The 18658-nt window shown below is 47.8% G+C and overlaps 1 protein-coding gene across 1 annotated transcript in view; it reads right to left on the bottom strand.

Moving 5' to 3' along the window:
- Positions 1-18658, bottom strand: part of LOC102371424 (IgGFc-binding protein-like) — a 40798-nt gene that overhangs the window by 2949 nt on the left and 19191 nt on the right. Inside the window, exons 12-22 of the mRNA XM_014525073.2 lie at positions 16087-16679; positions 15374-15944; positions 13684-13883; positions 11612-11992; positions 9527-10094; positions 7452-8056; positions 5088-5652; positions 4150-4745; positions 3113-3683; positions 2262-2461; positions 208-588 (exon numbers count right to left, since the gene is read on the bottom strand). Of these exons, the coding sequence (XP_014380559.1) occupies positions 208-588; positions 2262-2461; positions 3113-3683; positions 4150-4745; positions 5088-5652; positions 7452-8056; positions 9527-10094; positions 11612-11992; positions 13684-13883; positions 15374-15944; positions 16087-16679 (5231 nt within the window). The remainder of the gene's footprint in view (positions 1-207; positions 589-2261; positions 2462-3112; positions 3684-4149; positions 4746-5087; positions 5653-7451; positions 8057-9526; positions 10095-11611; positions 11993-13683; positions 13884-15373; positions 15945-16086; positions 16680-18658) is intronic.

Raw genomic sequence — 18658 nt, 5'->3', positions numbered from 1 at the left:
ACTCTTTCCTGCCCAGGGCAGGGGGTCAGACTCAATGATCTACTGAGGTCCCTTCTGACCCAAACATCTATGAATCTATGAATTATTTTATCATGATGATGTTTATTTATGATCTATGACTTATGGTTTTATTATTGATTTTTTTCAGTGGGTGCAAGAGATTTTCAGTCCCTTGTGTGAGTATGTTGTAATCCAGCCTCTACTTACCCATGCTTCTTTTTTGTTGCTGATGGAAATCATAGCATTGTCAAAGAAAACGTAGAGGGCGACATCAGCTGCTGCGACCTTCTCGTTGCACTTCCTGACATTCACAACCACTCTAAACCAGGAGGGGGAACTGTCATTGCAGAGGGAAGCCAGGTTGTAAAACTTGTTGGGGAGAACGTTCCCTGAGACACCATCAAAAGAGGTGAGCCACGTTCCCGAGGCCAGCGTGCACCGAGCTTCCTGCTTCACGCAGATGCGTGCCCCATCCTTGACCTGGCATTTCTCCCCTATCAGGCACTTGGCTTCCCTGCACTCCAGTTTGCCCATCTCATGGCAGGTGCACTTCTCTGAGCAGTCATTGGAGAAGAAGGTCTGACCTGGCTAGAAAGAACAAAACAGAAGAATTGTGTCATGCTCACTGTATCCAAGTGGAAGACACCTGATATAGAATCATAGAACATGAAGGTTGGAAGGGACCTCAGAAGGTCACATCTAGTCCTTATAGTGGCAGCCTATAAGTATGTAAGGGGTTTGCATCCAGAACTGGGAGAACGTCTGTTCACCAGGGCATCCCAAGGGAAGACAGGGTCCAATGGTCACAAACTGCTGGAAGACTTTTAGACTGGACATACAGAAAAATGTCCGATTCTCCAGAATCTGGGATGGACTCCCCTGAGAAGCGGTGCAAAGTCCTACTCTGGATACCTTTAAGAGATGCTTGGATGCTTATTTTGCTAGGGTGATCTGACCCCAGCTGACTTCCTGCCTCTTGGGAAGGGGGCTGGACCTGATGCTCTTGCAAGGTCCCTTCCACCCCTAATGTCGATGAAGTCTATGAAATCTAGTCCAACCCCCTGCTCCAAGCACGACCAGCCCCAACTAGATCAGCCCAGCTGATCTACCTTTGTCTACGCTTTGAACACTTTGAACGCTTTGTCTACCTGGGTCTTCAAAACCTCCAAGGATGGAGACTCCACTACCTCTCTGGGTAGCCTGTTCTAGTGCTTTACTACCCTCCTCATGAGACAGTTCATAGTTTCATAGTTGGTCGGGTTGGAAGGGACCTGAGTAGCCACCCTGACTGTGAAGTAGTGCCTCCTGCTGTCTAGCCTGAACTTACTCTCAATCAACTTATGGCCATTATTCCTTGTCACTCCAGGAGGCACTTGGGGGAACAGGGACTCTCCCATTCCCTGCTGGTCCCCTCTGGTAAGTTTATAGACGGCCACCAGATCCCCTCTCAGCCTTCTCTTGTGGAGGCTGAACAGGTTCAGGTCCCGTAGCCTCTCCTCATAGGGCCTGCCCTGCTGCCCCCTGACCATGCGGGTGGCCCTCCTCTGGACCCTCTCCGTGCTGTCCACATCCCTCCTGAAGTGCGGCGCTCAGAACTGGACGCAGTACTCCAACTGTGTGGCCTGACCAATGTGGCGTAGAGGGGGAGGATCACCTCCTTGGACCTGCTTGTGATGCATCTATGAATGCACGACAAGGTGCGGTTGGCCTTCCTGACCGCGTCCTCACACTGTCGGCCCATGTTCATTTTGGAATCAATAATGACTCCAAGATCCCTTTCTGCCTCTGCACTGACGAGAAGGGAGTTCCCCAGCCCGTAGGTGTGCTGCTGGTTCTTCCTCCCCAGGGGCAGCACCTTGCACTTGTCAGTATTAAATCCCATCCTATTCTCATCCGCCAACCCCTGTAACCTGTCCAGATCTAGTTGTAGCCTGTCCCTCCCTCCTATCACGCCCACCTCTCCCCACATCTTAGTGTCATCTGCGAATTTGAACAAGGTGCTTTCCACCCCCTCGTCCAAGTCACGGATGAAGATGTTGAACAGTGCGGACCCAAGGACTGAGCCCTGGGGGACCCCATTGCCCACATCCCTCCAGGTCAAAAATGACCCATCCACCACCACTCTCTGGGTGCAGCCCTCTAGCCAATTTGTGACCCTAATATCTAACCTAAATTCCTAATATCGAAGCTAAAGTCAACTTCTTCAGAGCTGTCTTGTCCAGTCTGAGAACTGTAAGGTAGTCCACTAATCCAACACCTACCTCAATGTAGTGTCCATCCCTCATGCAGCCGCATTTGCCCATGGATACGCACGCCTCTCCATCAAACATGTAGCCAGTGTTGCACTGGCAGCCTTCGAAACACCTCCGGATGCACTTGGTAGGAGTTGTCAGACTGGCACAAGTGAGATCACACGTCTTGGTGCACAGCTCATAGTGGCTGTTAGCTGGGCAAGATAAGGCTGGAGAGAGAGAGGGAGAGAGAAGCAAATGAAACAAAAGGGAGGATGAAGGTTAGTTTGGTTAGACACCAGGCCCAGGAAAACGTTTTCTTATTGAAACTGATATTCAACAGAAATTTGGCATTTCATTCAAATGAGATTTTCTAGCCTGATTGCCATAGAAAACTTCTGTTCATTACTGGAAACTCAAACACCCAGAAGAGGAACTATTTTGGTCTGAAAATATGGCTGTAGTGTGAGGGCTTCATGTCCTTATTCCTCTCTAGGGACTGGACTCTCCAGCTGAGCTACCTCTTTCATGGTGAACATGTCCAGGAGCTCCTAGGATGGACTGTCTCCCCTCTTCAAGAAGAAATCTTGGTGCATTACGGGAGATGTCATCCAACCAAGAAGCTGAATTGATTGAGGAGACTGAAACCTTCGGGAATGTGGCTGAGCTACACCTGAAACTTTGATACTCTTCAGTATAGAAAACTTCATGGAACAGCTTGGATGTTACCTGTAAGATGGACCCTTCCCAACAATGTTAGGCTTGTGATATTTGAAAAAACCCAGCACCTAGGAGGTCTGATGTTCAAAACCATGATAGATCAAGATCCATTATGTGCCACCACATTCAAGGTGGGTCTACAGATTATTCTGGTAACTTACGGCAGAACGAATCCTTTCTCCATTCTCTGATCGTAGCTCCCTCTGCCTGGCATGTGGCTGCGTAGGCCTGAAGGCTCTGACAGAGGGTCTCTCTCGCCCCATTGGCAGCACACATGACATGGAGGCAGTGGTGGAAGTAGTCATCAGGGCTCACCAGTGAGTGACAATCTTGGAACGGGCCTGAGCGAGCTGTGATCAACCCACAGGAGGTCTCAGCCTGGTATGGTTTCTTCTTGGCTGCATCACAGACAGGGCATCGTCCATCACATCCCTCGGAGCATGTGGCACCATCATCGAGCACCCTCCAAGAAGACTCAAACTCACTCATGCTTTTGGCAATCTTCTCACTGGGCAACAAGAGGTCATCATTTTTATTGCCATTGTAGTTACCGCACAAGCCACGTGTTTGTCCCTTGTAGGTGCTGGGGACAGTCACCAGCACATAAGACGAGGTGTCATAAAGGACTTGAAATCCAGCAGCAGATTGGAGAACGATGTTTTTCCCCTCCTGGTTGATCTGAAGCTTCCCTTTGTTTATAGCCACTGGTAGACTGTACAGCTCCCCATCCACCTGTGCCAACGAAAGGGAAATTTTACCTCTGGTTGATGGGACCTGAAGGGTGCCTACAAAGAGGATGGAGCTAAACTGTTCTCAGTGGGGGCAGATGACAGAACAAGGAGCAATGGGCTCCAGTTGCAGCAAGGGAAGCTGAGGTTAGATATTAGGAAGAACTCTCTCATGAGGACGGCAGAAAAGCACTGGAGCAGGCTACCCAGAGAGGTTGTGGAATGGAGATCTGGGGGTTTTGAAGACCCATCTAAACAAAGCCCTGGCTGGGATGATATAGTTGGGGCTGGTCCTGCTTGAAGCAGGGGGTTGGACTAGATGTGACCTCCTGAGGTCCCTTCCAATCCTCATTTTCAATGATTTTCTTCATTTTCTATGATCTATCTATGATTCTATGGCTCAACGGACTGGGCATGCATATGGAATCAGTGCCCCATGAGACATCAATAAGATCAAACAAGATACTTACCGCAACCTTCCACCTTGTTCCTCTCTTCATGACGATGGTATGGCCATCAACAGAGACCTTGATTGTCTTTGTCACGGACACCCAGTCTTTACCGGCCCTCTCGTTTTCTATGACCACCAGGAAGATTTGCAGCTTGGCATCGATGCTGTTGACTTCAGCCAAGGTGTAAGTGCAATTACTATGTAAATTGAAGGTGTTTCCATCAAAAGTAACATAGTAGGAATCACTCCATGCTATGCACTTTCCAGACTCAGAGGCATAGCAGCCTTGGACACCATGTATCACCTTGCACTCCTCATTGGCACTACAGGAGATGTCTTGGCACTTGATGACCCCACTGTCGCTGCACTGGCACCGTTCCTCACAGGAAGTGCTGGTGTAGAACTCCTCCCCTTTCTTGTAGTACCTGCCTTGGTGCATGCAGCCACAGTCTGTACTTGGGATGCACTTGTCACCACTCAAGATGAACCCGTCATTGCAGAAGCAGCCTTCTCTACAAGGAAGTTCACACTCATCTGGATCCAGCACATTATGGCAAGAGTTAGGGCAGCCAGTCCCACAGAACTCATAGTGTGTGTTTGAGGGGCAGTTGAAACCTGAAAGAAAGAAATGAGCAGAGGCTGAGGGAACTGGGATAATTTAGTCTGGAGAAGAGAAGACTGAGAGGGAATTGAATAGCAGCCTTCAGCTCCTTGAAGGGAAGTTTGAAAAAGGATGGAGCTGGACTGTTCTCAGTGAGGGCAGATGACAGGACATGGAGCAATCGGCTCAAATTGAAGCAAGGGAAATGTAGGTTGGGTATTAGGAAGAACTTTCTCACTCAGAGGAAAGTAAAGCACTGGAACAGGCTCCCCACAGAGGTGGTGGAGTCTCTCTCTGTAGCGTGGGCCAGTTGCAATGGCATGAACTGAAAGACAAGTCTAGGAGGTCACACTTACTGCAGAATGAGGCTGATCTCCACTGCCCTATCCAGATGCTCTGAGCCTGACAGCTGGTCACGTAGCTGCTGATAGCATGGCACATCATGTTGTGATGACCACTGTAGTGGCACGTGTCAAAAATGCAGTTGTCAAAGTAGGGAGCCGGGTCAATGACTCTGTGGCAGAGAGAAAATGGCCCGTTCTTACGTGTGATGATCCCACAGTATTTGTCGCCTTTGTAGACTTGCATCTGCAACTCCCCACATACAGGGCAGTCACCAAGGCATTCCTTCCTACACCCAGGGACTTCCCTGACTTTCCAGCTGTTTGCAAACTGAAGCTCATCAGATGTCTGAATTCCATTCTTCATCATCATATCATCTGTGGCATCTTCATTGTTGTTCCCGCAGAGCCCACACATGGCATCAGCATAGGTATTGGGAACGAGGACCCTGGTGTGACTGTACCAGTCAAAGCTCACTCTCAGACTGAAATCAGTCTGGATGAAGCCATGGACTCCGCTGATGTAGGCCTTCAGCTTGTCTTTATACTGGAAGGGCAGGTTTACAAAGATGCCATCCACCTGAGAAAGACATGATAGACACCAGTATAGAATCATAGAAAATTCGGGTTGGAAGGGACCTCAGGAGGTCACATCTAGTCCAACCCCCTGCTCCAATCAGGACCAACTGCAACTACATCATCCCAACCAAGTCTTTGTCCAGCTGGGTCTTCAAGACCTCTAAGGATGGAGATCCCGCCACCTCTCTGGGGAGCCTGTTCCAGTGCTTCACCACCCTCCTTGTGAGAAAGTTTTCCTAATATCTAACCTCAACTTCCCTTGCTGCAACTGGAAACCATTGCTCCTTGTTGTGTCATCTGCCCCAATGAGAACAGTTCAGCTCCATCCTCTTTACAACCACCTTTCAGGGAGTTGAAGGTTGCTATTAAATCCTGCCTCGGTCTTCTCTTCTTCAGACTAAATAAGCCCAATTCCCTCAGCCTCTTCTCATAAGTCATGTCCCTCAGCCCTTTCACCATTGTTGTCACCCTCCAATGAACTCTTTCCAATCGGTCCACATCCTTTCTGTAGTCAGGGGCCCAGAACTTCCTCCCAACTGCAAAGATCTTTTAACACTCCCACACCTCATCAACTGTCTGTGGGTATGGGCTGGCGAGAACAATCCTACTCTGACCTATAGGGGAAACATAACAGGGTTTTTCATCTCTACTGGGAAAAGTCCCCAGACTTGACTGTTGGGAACAATTTGTGAGGGACAGACCAGATTAGGCTGTTTCACTTCTATGTTTCCACGGGGAACATATTTTACACTTACATACCTCCTATGACATAAAATAATTGTTGTGGGGTGATAGGGAGGCTAATTTGTTAAGAAGGCATTAAATCAGGATCTGCTGTGCACCTTGGGTGTGAGATGGAGACAGTGTTGTGAGTTAGCAAAATGTATTTGGTCCAGAGTAGATATGACAGCAGAGGAGCAATGTTACAAAAGAAGATCTGTGGTTGTAAAATGAAAGTGATAATGACACTCTTATTATGGGAGGAAATGGTCCTGCCAGCTGTCAGAAAGAGGCAAGAAGAGGACTCGTCTGAGACACAAAGAGGCTAGCTTTAGTGGTAGAGAAAGACATCCCTTGCTCTAACTGGGTTCCAGGTGACATCATTAAACAGTCACTCAGGCTCCAAGAATCAGGAAGATATCTCCTTAGTGCAAAATAGGTCAGTGGGAAATCATAGACACTGGTTAATCTGTGTGGTCAAATGGGATATGGTGAATCTCCATCTTTCGGAGTCTTCAAGTCCAGACTACCTGTCTTTCTAAAATGAAAGGCGGGTTCTACCTATGGCTGAAATTCTGTGACTTTGGTTACACTGGATAATCATCATGGTCCGTCTCTGCTTTCAAATCTGTGAGAAACGTACAGTGGAGCCTGAATGAGGGACATACGGACTCTGGATGGGAGAACACTTCACTCAAGCAATTGGACAATGAGTCCAACAGTTGAGCAGTTGGACAATGAATCCAATGGTTGGACTCTGCAGCTGGGCTGCTTCTTCCATGATGAACATGGCCAAGAGCTCCTATGATGAACTGTCTCCCCTTTTCAAGACAAAAACTTGGTGCACTATGGGACTCATTGTCCATAGTAAAGTGCCCTGGAGAGTTTATTGGGTTTGGGATGGGGTCTGGGTACTGGCTGTCTCTGACACACGTGGGGCAGGTTGAGGGATACAGTCTGAACTTGGAGGATTAAAACCACACGCTTGAGTGAATGGTGTCTCCCCAGCCTAGACACTAAGGTATCTGGGAGAACCTGTCAACCCCAAGAGACTCTCGTTCACTGTATTTGGTTCCATACCTGAATCTTCTGCGGGTGCTCCTGGCTCAGACTGATGGTCATGTTGTAGATGTCCAAGGTCACCACTTTGGTGAAAGACACAGCTGTGCTGCCACGATTGCTGTTCTCCACTTGGACGGTGAATGGGACAAGCCTGGGGTCCGGAGTGCAGACCCCAGCCAGCTGGTAGACACAGGTGCCCACGAAATCATATTTCTTCCCATCAAAGGTGGTGTAGTGCACGTCTCCGGTTGCTATGCAAGTAGTGTAGTTGACCTCATGACAGCCCCGGACCCCATCCATCACTACACATTTCTTTCCGTCTTTGCAGCTGGATTTTCTGCAAACTACCTCAAGCCTTTCCCCTCTGCGTTCACATTTGCACCAAGAGCGGCACATCTCATCTCCCCAGAACTCCTCGTCAAGCTTGTAGGAGCGGTCATTGTGCATACAGCTGCAGGCTTCCTCGGAGATGCATTGGCCAGCACTGAGGACATAACCAGTGTTACACTGGCAGATCTCAGTGCAGGGCTTCTCACAGGAAGAAGGAGCTGTTTGGTCAAAACAAGTAGCTGGGCAGGCATTTCCACAGATCTCGTAGTGGCTGTTCTCAGGGCAGGACAGAACTGGAATCACATCAGAGAAAGAAAGACTTAACACCCAGTGCAACAAAGTGAAACACTTGCGTAGCCTGCATCGGTACAGGCTAGGAACCAACTGGCTGAGCAGCAGCTCCGCAGTAAAGGACCTGGGGGTGACAGTGGACAATAAGCTGAACAGGAGCCAGCAGTGTGCCCTTATTGCCAAGAAGGCTAATGGCATCCTGGGCTGCTTTGGTAGGAGCGCTGCCAGCAGATCAAGGGAAGTGATTCTGTCCCTCTATTTGGCACTGGTGAGGTCACATCTGGAGTCCTGCATCTAGTTTTGTGGCCCGCACTACAGAAAGGAGGTGAACACATTGGAGAATCCAGAAATGAAAATGTTTTGAGGGCTGGGGCACATGACTTGTGAGAAAAGGCTCAGGGAACAGGTCTTATTTAGTCTGGAGAAGAGAAGACCGAGGCAGGATTTAATAACAGCCTTCAACTCCCTGAAGGGTGGTTCCAAAGAGGACGGAGCTGGACTTTTTTCAGTGGTGGCAGATGACAGAACAAGGAGCAATGGGTTCCAGTTGCAGCAAGGAAAACTGAGGTTGGATATTTGGAAAAATGTTCTCAGGAGGAGGGTAGTAAAGCAATGAACAAGCTACCCAGAGAGGTGGTGGCATCTCCATCCTTGAGATCCAGCTAGACAAAGCCTTGTCTGGGATGATGTAGTTGGGGCTGGTCCTGCTTTGAGCAGGGGGTTGGACTAGATGTGACTTCCTGAGGTCCCTTCAACCCTCATTTTCTACGATTCTAAGAGCTGCCATAGACTAGTGTCACTGGCATGGACACACTACGAAGTGCCATAATGCTTTCCTCTCCATGGTACAGAATGATAGAAAGTTAAGAGTTGGAAGGGACCTCAGGAGGTCACATCTAGTCCAACTCCCTGCTCAAAGCAGCATCAGCCCCTACTAGATCATCCCAGCCAAACTAGATCATCCCAGCCATATCTCCTTTCCCACAAGGAAAGGAACAGGGGAATAATTTTGGTGTTCACTGAATGAAAAAAACCCAGTTCCTGGTTATGACTACAAACAAATCCCCTGATGTTATGAGGTGGTCAACATGTTATGGGAAAAACATAGTGAGAAGGTAGAGGTATTTAAAATGAAGTGAGGCAGTGAGTGCGAGAGACTGTGTAGGAAGCAAAAGTTAGTGCCAGCTCCAGTGCCCCAGCGTGGTAGTAGGAATCATGTCTCAAGAGGGCCTTCTCTCCCTGTGGATTCACTTCTAATGCTAGTACAAAGGCAGGGGGCACTACCCTGCACGGAACAAAGTAGGGGGTTGAGTAATGGGTGCTTTCCCTGGATGTTCATGCTGGCCCCCATGTCCCAAGTACCCAGAGATTCCCAACCTCATGCTCACTGCCCCTCTCCCCTCTTTCAGACAACAGACAAACCAGTCCCATTTTTTTTGGCACCAGCAAGCAAACTAAACTGTAGGGCTCACCACAGCCGGACAGCATCCTCCAGCTGCGGAGGGGGACTCCTTGCTCCAGGCAGGCATTGGCATAGGCTTCCAGCTCACGGCACAGGCCCCTGTGGGTCGCCCCATCCAGGCACATGCTTTGGATGCAGGTGTGAAAGAAGTCGTTGGGATTGACTGTGGCGTGACATTCTTGGAAGGGCCCCTTTGCTGTTTTCTTAATAAGCCCACAGTGCTTCTTGTCACCGTAGAGACGCTTCTTTCCAAGGTCACATGGCAAACATTGCTCATGGCAGCTATCCCAGAAGGGTGGGGAGCCGTCATGAATTGCCCAGCGGTCGGAAATGTCCTCTTCAGAGAAAACGCCCAAGGGGAATGTGGGATCATCCTCAGAAATGCCATTGAAGTTCCCACACAGCCCACAGCTGGTTCCATGAGTGCTAAAGGGGACAGTCACCATGATGGTCCAGTCTTTGTCATAGATCACCTTGAAGCCAAAATCTGTCTGTAGGGCAAAGCGACCGTTGCTCTGGGAGAGGTGGATTTTGCTGCCTTTCAGGGTCACTGGGAGCGCGGTGGGTACCCCATTCAACTGGAGAGAGAGAATGGGGGTGGTGGGGGGAGAGGAGAGAGAATCACTGCTCTGAATGCAACACTCTGCATACTCGGTAACACTTGGAGTTGATCTGAAATTCTCCATCAAAATGCTTTTCTGACAGGAGACAGGTTTTGAGAAAACATAATCATGAAATTGTATCAAGCCGCAAGAGAATCAACACCACAGCCCGTGCCTCCATACTTTCTGTGATGTGACATGGCGTGATATATTAGCAGGAGCGTTACCATCAGATGGAGGGAATCATAGAAAATGAGGGTTGAAGGGACCTCAGGAGGTGACATCTAGTCCAACCCCCTGCTCCATGCAGGACCAGCCCCAACTGGATCATCCCAGCCAAGGCTTTGTCTAGCCAGGTCTTCAAAACCTCCACGGATGGAGATCCCACCACCTCTCTGGGGAGCCTGTTCAGTGCTTCACCACTCTCCTTGTAAGAAAGTTTTTCCTAATATCCAACCTCAACTTCTCTTTGTTGCAACTGGAAACCATTGCTCCTTGTTCTGTTACTTGTCACCACTGAGAACAGGCTAGCTCCCTAAATAGAGAGGCAGTTCTCCCTTCTCTATTCAGCACTGGTGAGGCCACATCTGGAGTCCTGTGTCCAGTTTTGGGCCTGCCACTACAGAAAGGAGGGGAATACATTGGAGAGAGTCCAGCAGGGGGCAACAAAGATGCTTGAGAGGCTGGGGGACAGGACTAGTGAAGAAAGGCTGAGGGAATTGGGCTTGTTTAGTCTGGAGAAGAGAAGACTGAGAGGGGATTGAATAGCAGCCTTCAACTCGCTGCAGGGTGAATGGAGGATGGAGCTGGACTGTTCTCAGTTGGGGCAGATGAGAGAACAAGGAGCAATGGGCTCACGTTGCAGCAAGGGAGGTTGAGGTTGGATATTAGGAAGAACTTTCTCACTAGGAGGGTAGTGAAGCACTGGAAGAGGCTCCCCAAAGAGGTGGTAGCATCTCCATTCTTGTAGGTTTTGAAGACCTGGCTTGACAAAGCCTTGGCTGGGATGATGTAGTTGGGCTGGTCCTGCTTGGAGAAGAGAGTTGGATTAATGTGACCTCCTGAGATCTCTTCCAACCCTTATTTTTTTTATATCTCTATGAAATAATAAACACAAAATGCTTTGACTTTATCTAAATGTAATCTTTTGGCAATTTTTCAATGCAAATTCTAGAGCAAATTTGCTCTGGCAAAAATGTCTTGATTTCATCAAACTGATATTTTCTGATGGGAAGCTACAATTCTTGGTAGACCCTTCTTCCTCGTAGAACTAAACTAAAATATTAGGGTGTGTAAAGACTAGAACAGATTGCCTAGAGGCTTTCCTCCAACTTCTGTGGAGTTTCTGCTGCTCTTTAGTGACTAGCATGACATTTATTAGTGCCTGCCTTTTGGTTGTGTTTTAGTCAGCCTAATAACACTCAATTTGGAGCTGTGCCTATGTGGAAACCCCACCCCTGGCTGGGTTGTTGGCTGTGATGGTTGAACCTTACCCGTGTCTCTTTCTCTTTATTCACAGAAACCACAGTATTGTCGATGGAAATGTAGATGGCCGTGACGGTTTCAACATGTGTCTTACTGGACTCTTTGACTTCTACTACCACCCTAAACCAGGACGGAGCACTGCTGTTGCACAGGGAAGCCAGGCTGTAGATCCGGTTGGACGGGACTTTCACTGAAGCACGGTCAAAAGTAGTGAGCTGTGCTCCCGAGGCAAGCATGCATTGGCCTTCTTCCTTCACGCAGCGGCGCTCTCCGTCCCTGACCAGGCATTTCTCCACAACCAGGCATTTGGCTTCCTTACAGTCGAGCTTGCCCAGCTCAAGGCAGGTGCACCTCTGTGAGCAGTCGCTGGAGAGGAACGTCTCCCCTGGCTGGATGGAACAAAACAGAAGAGCTGCATCATGGGAATGACTGAACCTCCCCTGTCCTCAGACATGGGAATTAAGCATCTCTCAACTATTCTTGGCATGGACAAATGCTCTCTGTCCATGTAGGGTATATACCTGCACTGAAAACATTCTTGTGGACCTGATGCAATCCGGAGATGACCACAACAAGGAAAACAGTGATCAAGAAGGTAGAAATCACAGGGATGGCCAGAAGACATGAGGCTACATCTCCAGTCTCCAGCTCCCCAGATCTCCTTAGAAGTGGAAGTGTTGTTGGAAGGAACCTAGCTCATCTGCAACCAATCAGCCCCTCTTCAACTTTGGACTGAATTGAAGCCAACATCCTGGATCAACCAGTCAACTTTTCCTCACAAGTGACTCTGAGTCAAAGTCTTTCTCCATGTGCTAAATTGGATCTTGTGCCCTTAAACTGAAAGTCTCCATATTCCTTCCTAGGCAACTCAGTTTCCCTTCCACCGTCCCCAAAGACTTTTTTTCAGATTCCCACTGGGCCTGTCTACATGTGCATTTACTGCACAGCACGCAGTTTTTAGGCCAGTGTCTACACATGCAGGCATTACAGTGCAGTAACGCTGTGTGTGGACTGACTTGGGACTAAAGTTAGTCCCAAATCAATCCATGCACACAGTGTTACTGTGCAGTAAGGTGACTACACTTGCCTTACTGAGCAGTAAATAATTGGGCATGAATTTGCTACCTGCATCATGCAGGTAGCAAATTTACACCCAAGTCGGCATAAATCACCATAGTTACTACTCAGTAACCTAAATTACTGTGCAGTAATGTGTGCATGTGTAGATGCACCCACTGTGTCTCCAGCCAGCTTTTGCAGGCTCACGTCTGCCACAAAGGCTAGACAGGCTTCTAATGAAGTAGCCTGTTGCCTACAAAAGCTCCTGGCTCTCTGAACTAGTTGGTCTCTAAGGTGTAATGCTGTCCTCCCTGACTTTACACTACCTGCCTAACTTCCTCTATAGGATAAATAAGCTTTTGCCCATATCTGAGCTAAAATCAAACTCTGAACCTTCAAGGATGCATTCTGCAGTCTTGGCGGCCTCCTTAGATCAAGGCACTAAGACTGCAGGGTGAGGTCTATACATTCAAAACTTTAATGGATTGAATTTGTGGATAGTTACTCAGAGCCAACAAGCTCTCTATATTCTGTCTCTCCTGCAATGGGAGAATATACAATCTTGGATAGAGTCTTCGACCTCATCCTCTGCTTCAGTAGTTCCAAGCTCCTGGCCCAGAAACTGAAAGTGATGGTATCTGGATAGAGCAAGCCAGATAATGCTACAAATTTTGATCCCCGATGCTGGAAGTTTGGTCCCAGTTCAGATAAGGATTAATTCCTGTATCCTGTGTGATGCAGGGGGACTAAAACAGCGATCACAGTGCTCCCTTCTGGTTTTACAGCCTTTGAATCAATTGCAGTGGTAGCTGTGTGGGTGAACTGGTGGCTCTGAACATTACATGCTGGCTCTAAACCTTATACACACAAGCTAGGACATACAGCTTCAGCTGTTTTGCCATGATTATGCTTCATTTGAGAATGGAAATTATTATTCAGTGTCTCTTCTACAGCTACAAAGGGGATAATACGGTCAAGGCTGAGATCTGTAACCAGATGGTCTATGCATCCCAACACCCACCTGGAGGTAGCGTCCATCCCTCAGGCAACCACAGTTTTCCATGGACACACACGCCTCCCCATCAGACATGTAGCCATCGTTACATTGACATCCTTCAAAACACTTCTTGGTGCATTGGGGTGGAGTGGTCAGGCTGGCACAGGTGAGATCACAGTTCTTGGTACACAGCTCATAGTGGCTGTTGGCTGGACAGGTGAGGGCTAGAGAGAATGAGACAGAGAGCCTCTTACAGCCATGGAATGAACTACCCGACACATAGTAAGAACAATTTTGATCCTTTCCACCTGGTGTCTAATGGCCACATTACAACAGAAATTACATGGATTTCACAGTAAACCCAAGTGGCACCTGGTGGACAAATTGTATCAGAACTGGGAAAATGGCGATTTTAGCTGTGTGTGAGAATACACATCACGAAACTATAACAATAAAAATAATCGTCCGGAACAATTGGCCATGATAAGAATAAAAAATGTTGGAGGTGGTCTAATTTACCATGATAAATCGAAGTCTACCACAATAAAAAGACATATTTTCAGACACGACTAACCTAGTGAAATGGAGATTTTTGGTGACATTTTGTGACATGTATCTAAACAACGCATAACATGTACAAGAAACCATAAACTCTAGGGAGCTTTCCTGAAAATTAGCAGTGCAAGAATTACCTCCCAGGACTGTGCTGGGGTACCAAGTTAACACATATTTGGAGGGCAAAATGCTGTTACTACAACACTAATACGGTTCCTCTTCTATAAAGGAGCCGTCAGCGGCAGTGATCCCTCATGGTCGAGGATGATCACTCCCATGGGTCAAGTAAAGGGTCAAGTAGAGGGTTGTAAATGAAAGTGTAAAGAAGCATCCTAATGCTTGGAGGACTGTTGAATCACCATGGAACAACGTGGATGTTCCCTGTAAAACTAGCCACTACAGACCATGTTAGGCTTGTGGCATCTGCAAAAATCACAGCAGGTAGAAGGTCTCATAGAATTATGGAAAATGAGGATTGGAAGGGAGCGCAGGAGGTCACATCTAGTCCAACCCCCTGCTTCAAGGAGGACCAGCCCCAACTAGATCATCCCAGCCAAGGCTTTGTCTAGCTGGGTCTTCAAAACCTCCAAGGATGGAGATCCCACCACCTCTCTGGCTCTCCGGTTCCCGTGGTTTACTACCCTCCTAGTGAGAAAATTCTTCCTCATATCTAACTTCAACTTCCCTTGCTGTAACTGGAAACTGTTGCTCCTTGTCCTGTCATCTGTCCCTCCTGATAACAGTCCAGCTCCATCCTCTTTGCAACCACCCTTCAGGGAGCTGAAGGTTGCTATTAAATCCCTCTTCAGTCTTCTCCAGACTCAGTAAACCCAGTTTCCTCAGTTTCTCCTCATAAGTCATGTCCCCCAGCCTCTGAACCATTTTCATTTCCCTATCCTGAACTCTCTCCCATTTGTCCCCATCCTTTCTGCAGTGCAGGACCAAAAATTGGACACGAGACTCCAGATGTGGCCTCCTCAGTGCCAAACAGAGGGGAAGAATCACTTCCCTGGCTCTGCTGGCAACAATCCTACTAATGCAGCCCACAGGCCCTTAGCCTTCTTCGCAATAAGGGCCCATGCTCAGGTTCACTACAGATATAGGACTGATATGTGCCAGGTTAATGAAGACTACCTTGCAGATTGTTTTGTTAACTTACGGCAAAGGGAGGGCTTCCTCCACGCTCCGATCTCAGCACCTGCTTCTTGGCACGCAGTTACATATGCCTGGAGACTCTGGCAGAGAGTCTCTCTCGCCCCATTGGAGGCACACATGTCATAAAGGCAGTAGTTGACGAACTCAGCAGGGTTAACGTGTGAATGACAGGCATGGAACGGGCCTGAGGGAGCTCCGATCAACCCACAGGAGGTCTCAGCCTGGTATGGTTTCTTCTTGGCTGCATCGCAGACAGGGCATCGTCCATCACAGCCCTCAGAGCACATGGCACCATCATCAAGCACCCTCCAAGAGGACTCAAATTCGCTCAGGCTTTTGGTGCTCTTTCCGTTGGGCAGCAGGAAGTCATCATTTTTATTGCTGTTGAAGTTGCCACACAAGCCACGCATGTATCCTTTATAGGTGCTGGGGAGGGTCACGAAGGCACAAGAGAAGGTGTCATAAAGGACTTGGAGTCCAGCAGAAGTTTGAAGAATGATGTTGTTTCCCTCCTGGTTGACCTGAAGCTTCCCATTGTTCATAGTCACTGGCAGAGTGTACAGCTCCCCATCCACCTATGGCAAAGAGGGGAAAATGTGCCTATTATTGATGAGGACTGTACAGTTTTGTCTCATCTACACGCACATGTACTCATGTACTGTGTCCACGTGTCACTAGTGCCCCATGAAACGTGGATGAGTTTAACAAGATGCTTACCACTGCCTTCCACCTCATTTCTCTCTCCAAGACAATGGTGTGGCCGTAAATGAAGACCTTGATTGTCCTTTTCCGAGCCACACGGCCACTACCCATGCTCTCATTCTCTACCACCACTGAGAAGTTCATCAGCCTGGGGTCCATGCTATTGACTTTGGCCAAGGTGTACGTGCAATTCCCATGCAAGTCAAATGCTTTTCCATCAAAGGTCATGTAGTGAGGGTTGCATGACACGCACTTCCCGTACCCTAAGGGGTGGCAACCTTGGACACCGTTTACCACCTTACATTCTTCATTGGCATCACAAGAGACATCTTTGCACTCCAGCTCCCCGTCTTCATTGCACTGACACTGCTTATGACAAGAGGTACTGGTGTAGAATTCCTCCCCTTTCTTGTAATATTTGCCCTCATACATACAGCCGCAGTCTGTATATGGGACACACTTCTCTCCACTCAGGACAAAGCCTTCATCACAGAAGCATCCTTCTCCACAGGGAGCTTCGCACTCATCTGGATCCAACCTACTATGGCAAGTGGAAGGGCAGCCGGTCCCGCAGTAGTCATAATGCGAGTTTGGGGGGCAGTTGAGACCTGAAAGGAGAAGGCTGCAGTGAATGTGCAGGTCTACATGAAAGAAAAGTCTATTGGACTAACACCATGGACAACATGAGTAATACTGAGCTTCCATTGAGCCATTGTGGAGGGCAACAGAATGTGTCTTTTCTCATCTTCTTTATGGAAGAATTTATATAGGAACTTTCCAGGAAGGGGGTTACGTGTGGTGGTTAGGGTACAAATAACTGGAAGCTTGGATGCTTGGGTACCACCTGAAAGTCAGTGAAGGAAAACAATCCTGATTTAAGCTACTGAAGTCAGGAGCCAGGAGTCCTGAGTTGCATTATCAGACATGAGAAGCAATATCACTAAGAGAATACACTTCTGGGACTCTGACCCAGTGGGGTTTTATTTCAGCTCTTTAAGAGAATGTCATATAAATGGCTTTGCCAAAAGAATTGAAAACATCTTTGGACAGAAGACTGTGTTTTCGATAAAGCAGAATTGTCAATGAACTTGTTTTCTGCTGAAAGTACCAATTTTTGATCAAGCCCCCCAAAATGTTGATGCTTTGGCCTATCAACAAAGTGCTGACAACATTCATGGAGGAGAGAACATTTTCTGGCAAGTTGGTCTAATAAAAGATATCAGATTCACCCAAGGAACCTTGTCTGCCTTCTGGCAACCTATGCACAGAGCAGATGGCTATAGATACACTCTGTTTTATTTATTTTTTTGCCACTGAACTATCATCTGGCCCTGAAGAAGTCAGTTCGCCTCGCTCTATGAATATGGGGAGACCATCTATGCATGAATGTGGTTCTCATCATTATAGGATTTAAGCATCTGACAATCAATAATGGGGGATATCTTATTAAAACTACTGTGAAAAAAAGAGAAGCTTTATCCCTGCTTTACAGATGGGGAATTGAGGTATGTGGTAGATCATAGATTCCTAGAAACCCCCCTTCTCAAAGCAGGACCAGCCCCAACGAGATCATCCCAGCTAAGGCTTTGTCTAGCCAGGTGTTAAATGAAATGACCTCCCTGAGTGCATCTACACATGTGCTTTAATGTGCATTAGCTTATTTTAATCCACATTAAAGCACCACAAAAAACCTGTGCTCTTTAGCTAATGCGCATTAAAATAGGCTAATGTGCCTTTTTCTAGTACTTCACAATGGAGGTGCTAGATTTAATGCACATTACCTAAATCGCATTAATTGACAAGTAGATGTGCCTTCTCATGAGGTAACATGGGCAGACTCGGAGCTGGGAACTGGACCCGCATCTCGTGCACCCTCTAGCACAGTGCTCTATCTTACTATATTTTCCTCCTGAGTTTTAGAAGTGGTCGGTGAGGATTTCTGGCCAGCAGAGATGACAGCTCACAACTCATAAACAGGGAACAAGGCCACACAAAGTTCTTTGTTTCAGTTCCTGTGAATCAGGAGAGCCTGAAACTTAGGAATTTCACTTTAATAGTTTCATAGTTTTATAGATGTTAGGGGCTGGAAGGGACCTTTGTTGCATTTGTGCATCATTCTTGGGCCCCTGTACGTGTGATGAAGGGCCATTGTACATCTGATGAAACTGCTCCTTTTAGTGATTTAATTGCCCCTTTTAACGATCTAACTGCATAACAGTGTACACGTTCGGCGGCATATTACGATTCAATTTTGTAACAGTGTACAACTTCTGTGGAGTATTTTGATTTAACTGACTTTTTTATGTAGCAAAGTAAAACAAATCCTATGTATTTTAGTTTTCTACATAATAAATTACAGCAATATTTGTCATGTGTACAAGGGCCCTATCCTGACAAGGTGGTGGGGACAGTGCATGGGGTGCTGGAAGCCCAGGGGTACCCAGGGAAGCTTGGACTTGGCAGGCTTCCAGAGCCCCATGCACCATCCCTGCCAGCTTCCAGCACATCCAGCTGCCCTCCTGCTGCCTTCCCGCACTACCACAGGGGCAAGCCAGACCATTCCCAGGCAGTCCCTGATGGCGGGGAC

This window comes from Alligator sinensis, unplaced genomic scaffold, assembly GCF_000455745.1.
Source record: "Alligator sinensis unplaced genomic scaffold, ASM45574v1 scaffold850_1, whole genome shotgun sequence".
NCBI classification, from domain to species: domain Eukaryota; kingdom Metazoa; phylum Chordata; order Crocodylia; family Alligatoridae; genus Alligator; species Alligator sinensis.
The sequence above is the reverse complement of the archived record's forward strand: the minus strand, read 5'-3'. Positions and strand labels throughout refer to the sequence as shown.